At 40.9% G+C, this 11,946-nt stretch overlaps 1 protein-coding gene across 1 annotated transcript; it reads left to right on the forward strand.

The window, feature by feature from the left end:
• Window positions 1-5,231: 5,231 nt before the first annotated feature.
• On the forward strand, window positions 5,232-7,519 carry LOC118484911 (neurofilament medium polypeptide-like). Its single transcript, XM_035981025.1, has 3 exons — window positions 5,232-5,899; window positions 6,809-6,893; window positions 7,043-7,519. The coding sequence occupies exons 1-3, from the start codon at window positions 5,232-5,234 to the stop codon at window positions 7,517-7,519; spliced, it is 1,230 nt and encodes a 409-aa protein (XP_035836918.1).
• The last annotated feature ends 4,427 nt before the right edge of the window (window positions 7,520-11,946 follow it).

Consider the following 11,946-nt stretch of genomic DNA (forward strand, 5'->3'; position numbering starts at 1 on the left):
TCTCGATTAGACATGAGCACAGCTTACCACCCTCAGATGGATGGGCAGTCTGAGCGCACTATCCAGACTCTAGAAGACATGCTTCGGGCATGTGTTATTGATTTCGGCAGCAGCTGGGAAAAGCATCTCCTTTTAGTGGAGTTTTCATACAATAACAGTTACCATACCAGCATCCAAGCCGCTCCATTCGAGGCATTGTACGGACGTAAATGTCGGTCACCTCTCTGTTGGACAGAGGTGGGGGATAGTCAAATCACAGGTCCAGAACTTGTAGTTGATGCTACTGAACGGATTGCACAGATACGGCAACGCATGGCGGCGGCTCGTGACCGTCAGAAAAGTTACGCTGATAAGCGCAGGAAACCACTCGAATTCCAAGTTGGGATCGAGGGCTACTCAAAGTCTCACCCTGGAAGGGTGTGGTTCGTTTTGGCAAACGAGGCAAGCTCAATCCGTGGTATGTCGGACCGTTCGAAATCATAGAAAGAATAGGCAAAGTGGCCTACAAACTAAACCCACCAGCAGAACTCGGTACAGTTCACAACGTCTTTCACGTGTCGAATCTGAAGAAGTGTCTGTCAGATAAGACCCTCATAGTTCCTTTGAAGGAGCTCACTATCGACGAACAGTTGCGATTCGTCGAGGAACCTGTTGAAATCACGGACCGGGATGTTAAGGTCCTCAAGCACACCAGATTACCTCTTGTTCGAGTTCGATGGAACTCCCGTCGTGGCCCAGAGTTCACCTGGGAACGCGAAGACCAAATGAAGCACAAGTATCCCCAATTGTTCGCAAACAGTACAACCACTACTGAGGCTGAAGCTACCATGGAATTTCGGGACGAAATTCCAGATCAACGGGGGGAGGATGTGACACCCCAGGAAAACCAGGAAAACTATGCAACTTAACTAGCTTCCTCAGTGAGTACGTACCAAATTTCAGGACGAAATTTCTTTCAACTTGGGGATAATGTGACAACTCGTATTTCAAACTTCTTTTTGTACTTAGTGTAACTTGTTTGAACCTTATGTGAACTTAAATGGTTAATTGAAGGTTATATTGTTATGTTATATTATGTGTATTATTTGAACCGATCGCACTACACTCAACTCAATCGCACAAGTGCTATTGGGCTCCACCCTTTTTGTGTACTCGAAACCCGAACCAAGGGCAACCCAAGAAAAGGGTTCGGCCCACTACCCCTAAACGAAAACAAACACCCATTATTGGGGTTTGTTTCTCATAACTCGCAAATCAAGAACACACACACAAACCCTACACTCCCTTCCTCCTCTCTCGAAGCCGGCGGCAAACATCCCCTCTTCCTCGAAGCTTTCTTACTCGGATCGATCCCATTCTTCTCTCAACCGGTTAGTGTTAGTAGTTATCGATTGAGTGTTTAATAATGTTTTGATCTATTTGTATTACATGGTGATTTAGGGATGGTATATGTTTGATAGTAATGTAAATTGATGAGATATGGTGTTCATGAAATCGGCTCAAACATGTGTATTTAGGGTTGATGATTACGTGATGATGATCTTGAATCGGATGCATGAATATCGGCTGCGATATGTTTATGTTAGGATAAATTATTGTGTTGTCACGATTGGGATGTATGCTAGAAATCGAGAACGTGAGTCGGATTAACGCTATAATCAGTGTTAGGTTTTGTAATTGTTTTAGGGTTCATAAGAAATTGATATTAAAAGCTTCGTTTGATCGATTACTATGTGATTTGGAAGTGTTAGTATTGATTGATGAATTGTGAACTTGGAAACTAATTGATTGGATGTAACTGGTTGCATGAATCACGGGAAATAGTTAATCAATCGCACAAGCTTGTCGGTCGCACAAGATCAGATCACATCTGATCGCATAACACAATCGCACAAGACTAGGTACAACCGTCTAGGCTCAGTGTACAAAACAGTTATGCATGATCGCACAAGACAAGTTGATCGCACAAGGTATTGCCGATCGCACAAGTCTTAGGCCATACACGTCTGTTGGATCCCATTAGGCTGATTGGGCCTTACGGCCCAATATTCGGTCGCACAAGGGGGTTCCGAGTCGCACAAGTTTAATTGGACCGCACAAGCTCTAATGAGCCGCACAAGATCACAGTCGGGCCACACACCAAAAGAACAAACTGTTTATATGTTGGGCCGGGTACTATTGGGCTTCAAAGGGGTGACTCGCACAAGGTTGTTGAACTTGTGCGAGCCCAATCTTCTAATCACACAAGTTGGGTACGTTATGACTGTTAATATGATCCATGTGTTTGCCATACTCGCTATGTGATGTGACTTGTTAGCTTATGTGTAAACTTGTGTGCAATACTTGAACCAAAAACCTGACTCGTATGGTAACCATGTTAGGACGGGGTTGACCCCTCTTAGCTCAAGTAACCTTTTCGTGTTCTGCCGAGCAAACCAAGGTGAGTTCACACTCTTACCAGGGCATGGGATTCCCGGGTTGGGAATGGGTTTGAATGATGGGATTGAACAATTACTTGTACTTACACGGCTACTAGACTATCTACCATCGTCCTCGGGTTAAGCAGGGCACTTACGTAAAACCTAGGTAAACATGTACTTACCACTGTCCTCAAGCTACGAAGGGAACTTACGTAAAACCTACGTAAACTCAAACATACTACTGTCTTCGGGTTAAGAAGGACACTTACGTAAAACCTACGTAAACCCCACGCGTACCACTGTCCTCGGGTAAAGAAGGGCACTTACGTAAAGCCTACGTAAACCTCGTACGTACTCCTGTTCTCGGGTTAAGAAGAACACTCATGGTTTAGTCTAGTACATACAACATGGGAAGCCCCCACTAACTGAACATACAGCATGGGAAGCCCCCACTAACTGTACATCCAACATGGGAAGCCCCCACTAACTGAACATACAGCATGGGAAGCCCCCACTAATTGAACATACAAATGGCTTAGTTAATAACGCATAGTTATGCAACGAACTTACTTACTGTGAACTCGCTCAACTAGTTGTTGACTCTCTGTTACATGCCTTGCAGGACCATAGGTACTAATGGAGCTTGCACTGGGAGGCGCGGTCGTTGTGGGCAAGGATCATGGATGTTATGTCAAACACTTTTATGACATTTTAACTTAATACTTACGTTGGGTTTACATTATTGCTTCCGCTACACACTTGTTATGTTGGTTTTGAAAACACCTTTCGTATTGACGAATGACTTTTACTATATACTTACATGTTCAATATGATTGGTGGCTTGATCCTGGTCATGAGACGCCCCCATGCGGTGGTACTCCGCGTGTGGATTTTGGGGGTGTGACATTTCGCTCCTGTCAGTTGAAGCGAAATCAGAGATTTCGCTTATATTCTGAGGTTTTGCTCCTAGTATCTTTCTGATTTCGCTCCTAAGGAGTCATAGTGTTGATTTCGCTCAAAGTTACACTTTGATTTCGCTCATTAGGGCAATTACTGATTTCGCTCTTGAGAGCATATCCTGATTTCGCTCCAAACCACTTTTAGAGTCTAATTTCGCTTATAAGGTCTGTGTTTGTGTAAAAATAATGGTTTTGAGCGTTTAGTCCATTTCGTACGTGATCAAGTGTTGGAAACTCAGTCTGTGTTAAAAGTTTTTCCATAAAAACAACTGTATATGAAAAAGTTAAACATTTTTGGGATTTGTCACTAAAAATGGAACATCAAGATTTTTACAACTTGTTTGCGGGGAGTGGCATGTCGGTTACGCAAAGTCCGGCAAGTATAGTTCAGAACGTTAACATGGAGAATGAATTAGGGACGACGCAAAAGCCTCCGAAGCTTATGAGTCTAGACGAATACGTAGGATGGTCAAGCCGTTTCAAAAACTGGGTCCAAGCCAATCATTTCGAGTGTTGGATGAAAATAGAGGCAAAGTATGTACCACCAGTTAACGGTATGTGATTGGAAAGGGGCATCGGGAGTTTGACGGAAACTGAACAAATTGACTTCAAGGCTGAAAAGAAGATGGTGAGCATTCTGCAACAGGCCATCAAAGAAGATATTCTTGTTTTACTGCAACATGAAGACAATTCTCAGTCGATGTGGCAAGCGTTAAAACTGAAATTTCAAGGCAGTGTGTCAATGATTAAGAGCAAGAAAGCATTAATCAAGAAAGAATTCGATATTTTTACCGGGATTAAAGGAGAAACGACAAAGCAGTTAATCGAAAGATACTGTCATCTTGTGGTTGAAATGAAGCGGTTGGAGATTACCAAGACGAATGAAGAATGGATTGATAAGCTGTGTGATGCACTACCGTATGATGAGTGGGGAACTTATCTAATGATGCTGAAGAACAATTCTGATTTTGTGAATCTCAACCTCAGCTCATTTATCGAGAAGATTGAAGCCCACGAGTTGGAATTGCTGAAAATCAAGAAGATGAAATCAACGAGTATGCAACAAGATGTATCGTTGTACTACAAAGGCAACCATCCAGTTTCAACAAATCAAAGCACAAAAATATAGACAGGGTTCATTGCTGATAACACTTCAAGTGTTTCCTCAAACACTCCTCAATCCGGCAATTCTTCACCATTCGCGAACTTTGAACCGAATGTCAAAGCTCAGTAACAGCCTTCACCTCAAAGCTCAACTGGATTCAACCAACAGGCGTACGTTTCTAGGGTTCAGTGCAATATTGCGGTGAACATAAAAAATGGAAACGAGATCACTGAAATAGCCGTAAAACAGCACATAGCACTGCTTGCTTCTGTTCTTGAGGCTTATGAGGGCTTAGTAGCAGGTAGGATTGATAATCCTGACATGACGAAGGAGGATTACGACCGAATCGATCCCGAAGAACTTGAATTGATTGACATCAAGTGGTGCATGGCGAGTTTGGTTCGTAGGGCTCAACGTTTCATGGAAATTACAGGACGGAACAGTCTATCAGGCCCCGATCAAAAGTTAGGGTTTGATAAGTCGAAAGTTACATGCTTTAAATGTAAAGAACGCGGGCACTTCAAATGAGAATGTCCCAACCGTGAAGTAAACAATCATCAAAACCCGTTCACCAACGACTACTACAGGCAAGCGATCTATCACCGACCAAACCAACAGCCAACTGTTCAGAGGCCGCAGATTGAGAATAAACCAGAAAAGGCGCTCATTGTGAATCAAGACGATGAGAAGGAAGCTGCATGATTTAGTTGGGATAAATATATCCCCGGTAGCGATGGACAGGCAATGATGGCAGAAGTTGTTGAAATTTCTAAGATGGTGTCTGAACCGGAAACAGTTACTGAAGATGTTTCTGTAGTTGTTGAAGAGGTTTCTGCTGATAATGCGGCCGATATGGAAGAAATAGCTGCTGGAGTGTATTACTACCAGTCTGAGCAGGAGGTATTGGGAAGTTTAATGAAATCTGTATTACCTCCTAAATTTTCTGAATCTTTTGCAGGTTACTTTGAAGAACCAAAGACTGGATCATGTCCAAGGTTTGAAGAGAAGAAAGAAGTCGTTGAAGAATTAATCGACGTGTCGAAAGAGATGACTGGAGAAGTTTTGAAAGACATAGCTGACAAAGCTCTAATGGGAAAGCTCAAAGAGGTAGATTCAGAACTCGAGACGTCAAAGTTTGTCAGTAGTGTGTCAGTCAAACGAGAGGAATCTGGAGTTCAGGAGATCAAATCTGTCAAACTGTCTGAGTCTGAGTCAAACAATGTCGGTAAAACTGATTATCTAGAGCAGGTTGTTGAAGAGGTTGTTTCAATCCCTGAAACACTGTGCGAACAGTGTTTTGTACCATGCACGGAGTGTCTTGAAAAAGACACTAAGTATCAGGAATTGAAACACCACGCTGATATGATTAAACTTGACCTTGGCCAAGTTAAAGAGGCGTACGATACTCTCGCCAGGTCAATCAAGATGATACAAAAGGAAAGTGTTGAAAACGATAAAGCTACAAAATTGGCTAAAGCAACGCTATTTGATAAACAAAAGGAAGTCAATTTTCATTTAGACACGATCGCATCGCTTAAAAAGGAACTTGAATTGGCTAAAATTGAAAACGATCGGATTGATAAAAAGTTAATGAGTTATGTGGCTTCATCGTACGTTCTTGAACAAATTGTCCCTCAGCAGCCACATGCTGCACCAGTCTTTAGGAGCGTTCCACCCCCAATGTGGAATCATTACACACAGAAATATCCAGATGGGGTGGAAGCTGCTTTAAATCTCAAATTGAGATCGATAGAGGATGATTTGCCTGAGACCATAGATGTCACATTCTCCCCATCCGATACCGACAACGAATCTCAGGTTATCAAAATTGTTGTCGATCAGGTGTTGGATGAGGAAAGTGAGAAATCTGAAAAGGCTCTATCTGAGAAGGTTGTTAGTGATTCTGAAGATGAAGGGAATTTCTTAGATCAATATATACCGAAATCGGAAAAGAGTGCGAATGATGATCCGATCATGGTGGTATACACTATGGTCGGAACAGACAAACTTTATTCCGATTTCGAGTATCCACTTCCGAATGTGAAGATCGAGAATGTCGAAAAAGTGTTTAAATTCGTTGAAATGAACATTAACGAGGTTAATAACAACGAATTCTTTTCAAAACCTAAAAAATCATTTGTTACAACAAGTCCGGAAAAGAAAGATGGGGATGGTAAAGGTCACAACAAGAAAAATAGTCTTAAAAACAAAGGAATTGGTTTTGAAAAGAAAATGGCTAAGCAGGTGTTTAAGCCGAAAGAGAAGATGAATGATATCTTTGTCGCTGGTCCAAGTGTTGACGATGAGAAAGATTATATTTTCAGTCAAAAAGCTGTGGACGATTTCAATGCAGCAAAGAAGTTAAAAGAAGAGTCAGTCAAATCTACTTTTGTTGAATATGACAAAAGGGTGTGTTACCGCTGCAGTGAAATCGGACACATGGCGAAACTGTGTCAGAAAGTGATTGAACACCTGTTGTTGTGAAACCGATTCAAAAACAAACTGTTCAAAAACCAAGTGTTCAAAAACAAACTGTTTCTAAACCAATTGTTCAAAAGTCAAACATTCAAAAACCTCGACCTAAATCTCCGACTGACACAAAGGGCAAAAAGCCGATGGTTTCTCCGATCCGTATTTTGAAAAGAGGTGAATCTTTGAAGTCGGAGGATAAGCCGAAATCGACTTTCGAGGTTGGCGAATCTTCTAAGACTCGCAAGACTTCAAAGATTTACCCTAAAACAAAAATTTTCAAAAACCAATCTTGGGTCGTGAAATCAAAACCATCTGTTGAGGTCAAAAAGATGGAAACTGTCTTGAAAAATGATGCAAAGGTTGTAAAAGAAGATATCAAGTTTGAATTTGAACTTGATAAGTTTCTTGTTGAGTTTCCATCGATAACTAACAAAGTAAAATCTATTGTAAAAGAAGAGGTTCCAAATGTCACATTTGATTTTCTGAAAACAAATGAGAAGTGTGATGTTGTGTTCGGAAGTGTGTCGGAAGTTAAGAAATCCTGGGCTTCATTGTTTGAATAAATTTGATTTGATGTTTGCATGGGCTGCCCAAGTCGATTCTGTCAAAGTGGATTATGGATAGTGGTGCTTCAAGGCATATGACTGGGACGCTTTCTTTGCTCTATGATGTCAAATCCATAAACGGAAGCTATGTTGGATTTGCCGGGAATCAAGGAGGGAGGATCGTTGGTCAAGGAACGCTGTCAAATGGCGTGATTTCGTTCGACAAAGTGAACTACATAGTAGAGTTAACAAACAATTTACTCAGTATTTCACAAATTTGTGATAAAGCGTTTAGTGTACATTTTACTAAAACTGAATGTGTTGTTTTGAAACCAGGGTTTAAAATCCCTGATGAGATGGTGCTGTTGCGTGCTCCGCGGGAGAATGATCTTTATATACTTGATATGAGTGTCGCAATGCCAACATCTCATCAGAAACAGTGTTTTGTGTCTAAAACTAAAGCGACAGAAAAAGATTCGATAATGTGGCATCGAAAGATGGGCCACATTCATGTGCGCAAAATGAACTTTTTAGTACACAATGATTTGGTTGATGGTGTGAATTTGAAAAATTTTCACTTAAATGATGATTGTGTAGCGTGTAAGAAGGGAAAGCAGACTCGGAAGTCACACCCATTGAAGATCCTCAACATGATCAGGTTACCTCTTGAGAGATTGCACATGGATCTCTTCGGGCCTGTCAACGTAAAGAGCATCAGCGGAGACTTGTATTGCTTGGTGGTGACTGGTGACTTTACGCGATTCTCGTGGGTAGTGTGCTTAGAAAGAAAAGATCAAACCTTTGAGTCATTGATGGTGCTTTTCAAGAAGATGGAAACGGTGTATAAACTGCCAATCCGAAGGATTCGGAGCGACAACGGAACGGAATTCAAAAACAACAAGATGTACGAGTTCTGCAATGAGAAGGGAATTCTTCATGAACTCAGTGCGTCGTATACACCACAGCAGAATGGCGTAGTTGAACGAAAGAATCAGACCCTGATTGAGACAGCCCGTACAATGTTAGCTGATTCCAAGCTACCAATCTTTTTCTGGAGTGAAGAAGTATCAGCAGCCTGTTACACATTGAATAGAGTTCTCACTGTCAAGAAGTACAAAAAGACATGCTTTGAGCTGTTGCACCGTTATAAGCCAAATCTTGAGTTTTTGGAGCCGTTTGGATCTCCTTGCACGTTTATTGATGAAAACGGTAAATTTGGCGCTAAATCTAATGAGGGTTTCTTTGTAGGTTACGCAAGCCCGCTGAAGAGGGTGTTCGTACCATGCCTGGGGAAGGTTATTCAAGTCCAACACGTGGATTGTCAGAAGCACACTCCATCGCCACAACTTCCCAGACAAAGATTCCTATTCGACTACGATAAGTTTTGGGAGTCGTTTCAACTGCCGGTCGAGCCAAGTGATGAGGAACTAGCTCTTCTGTACCAGTATCAGCAATATGCGTCACAAGAGCCAGTGTCTAGTCCGCTAGAAGTTTCTCAACCCACCGTGGGTACTCATGACAATGAAGCAGGACCGAGTGGAACAACTCACGAACCACCAGAGGAACCAGCTCCATCATTTGACGTTTCTGACGACTCAGGGGAGGCACCCGCTCCAACCTTTGACGAGGAGCCAAATGATACTTCGACGGAGGCTGAGGATCAAACCATTAATCTCGACATATCGAATTTGGAATCGGAAGTCAATGTGCCTGACAATGCTATGCCTCGGACGTTGTCCTACTATCCGTCAGAGCAGATTATTGGTGACCTGCAAAGTGGTGTCAAAACCCGACATCAAATAGACCCAGCTCTTACATGTTTCTATTCTTCTATTGCTGATATGCAAAAAGAAGTCTCATTAAAATGTTTTATTTCGCAGATCGAGCCCAGAACTTACAAAGAGGCATTGACCGAGGATAGCTGGGTGAATGCGATGCAGGAGGAGCTGCAACAATTTGAAAAGCTGGGTGTCTGGAGACTTATCGGTCTGCCACAGAACCAGAAGTTAATCAAGACGAAGTGGGTTTTTAAGTGCAAACGTGATGACAGAGGTGTCGTGGTGAGGAACAAAGCGCGACTTGTGGTTCAAGGTTTCAGTCAACAGGAAGGAATAGATTACGATGAAGTTTACGCACCAGTTGCCAGGCTTGAGGCAATTCAGATCTTTTTAGTCTTCGCATCTTGGAAAGATTTTAAAGTGTATCAACTTGACGTTAAATGTAGGATCACGTTCGGCCCTGTTTGAGTCGATCAGAGAAATTCCTATCCAAATCAAGAGGCGGAAACTAATGATTTGGTGCTATTCTAACTGGATTCACTTTAAATTTGCTGTATTATTGATCAATTGCACAAATACAAGTTCTGACAGCACCTCGGCAGCACTTCGTGGCTCAACCGGAAAAAATACACCGTAACTATGTGTTATGGTTCGCTTATAAAGACCCTATTTATAGCTGAGTTGGTTTGCTTATACATACAAGACCATATAAGCGAACCTGCTACCATGTTGTATAAGCGAACCTGGCCAGAAATCCCATAAGCGAACCTATACTAACATGGACATATGAGCGAACCTAGCCTAGTACATATAACGAATCTATTACAATCTAGTGTATCTAGGTTTTCGTGTCATGACTGATCTATCCCACTCTAAGACTCGATGAAAGACGTAGTCGACAGACGTAAGTGCACCAACAAACTCCCCCTCGGATGTTGACGGAGTCTTCATAGAGTCTTCGAGTCTTCACAAAACGTCACTCTTCAGCCTTTATCTGTCTTCGATCTTCCTTTGAAGTATCTGTTATTTCAAAAATCCTCGTTCAATTTCTTCATCATCACCAAACTCCTCTCTCTCAGATGTTGACACGGTGTTTTCAGACTCCCCCTCTCAAACAGCTGGGATCGCAGTCTGGAACTCAATTTTCACAGGTTCTTAGATTGTAATCTAGCACTTCAGCACAGAATCATCACCTGGCTCAAATCCTGCACAATCTCTACCCAACCATAAGTTTCTATTAAAAGATTAAACCTTCAAACTCTTAGAAACTTGTACCAGAACCTATATTAATGATTTTACATTCAGGATCTTCTACTGGCTCTTATCAAATAAATTTACCAGCTTCACATATACTCTCCCAAACCAGTTCTTCAAGTTTAGCACTTTGAATTTCGAAAATCAGTATCTCAACACCAGTTGTCGAAAATCTTTTTGACTTTTCAAAATTTATGCTAAGACACATCAAAAATCTTTTTGGATTTTCTGAATGAAAGAAAATGCAGAAAACAAAATATTTACAGACAATATTTTTGTGAGTTTGTGCAAGAGGATCATATCAGACATTGAAACATATCACCAACACCGTTAAGCTTGATTACATTTTATGTTCTAAACAATTTACCTAGATTGTCAGTATGTTTGTCCACTGAAATTTTCACACAGACTTCAATTGATTCGAGATACAATATTAATGTTTTAGAAACTAAAACTTAATTGTGTATCACTCCACTTGAATATACTCCCGTATCGATATCCCAATATTCAGTCTTACAGGTGAGTATACCACAGCTGATATCTGTAAAGGGGTAATGTGCTAGGGCCGTGAGAGCTCAGGTCGATACTTCCGTATACGTAGAGAGATGACGGCTTCGACTTTTGGTGGGTCCCCTTTAGAGGATCTTTTATTACAACAGCAAAGATTATCAATTTTATTGTTTAATCAGATTGTTGAGGGCGAGCTTATGTTTCAAAGCTTTTTGCAGAAAGTATTATTCGGGGACTAGGTCAGTATTTCCATACAGCAGAAGTCCCGGAATAATACCCCAGATATCACTGAGTATAAAGACCTAGTATCTCAGAATACGGGACCTTTCAAACAAGATTTCGGGGGTTACCCATATATTCAAGAATAGTTACCCACGAATTAAGCAAGTTTTAATTTAGATTTATATCTCGTTTCAATTTACTAAATGTGCGAAAATCTACTGACACATCCACAGTAAGATTGGTTATCACTTTTAAACATTACATTTCTTTAGCATGTTGTGATAGTTCACTGATGTACTATCATTTCCTCTTTTATGCAACAAAACTCATTTTTTTCAGTTTTATCATGTTTTTGGCTTTTTCAAATTTTCTGATGTTTTTGGATTTTCTAAAATTTCTTACTCCCCCTAAAATTCAAATACATCTAATGAAAATAGAAAACAAACTGTACAAAACATGACAACTGATATCGAAACACTTCAATTCTCCATCCGTTTGGCTTAAACAATCAGAACTCCCCCTCACAACAAACTATTTTCCCATAATGATTTCAAAACACTTATGTTTGTTTTAATCAAAATGGTTTTTTCAGAAAATAAGTTTAGTTGTTATTACCACTTGTAAAATTGGGGTTCAAATCATCATATTGTTTTACCAATCTTTATGAATGATAGTTAATTC

This window comes from Helianthus annuus, chromosome 2, assembly GCF_002127325.2.
Source record: "Helianthus annuus cultivar XRQ/B chromosome 2, HanXRQr2.0-SUNRISE, whole genome shotgun sequence".
NCBI classification, from domain to species: domain Eukaryota; kingdom Viridiplantae; phylum Streptophyta; class Magnoliopsida; order Asterales; family Asteraceae; genus Helianthus; species Helianthus annuus.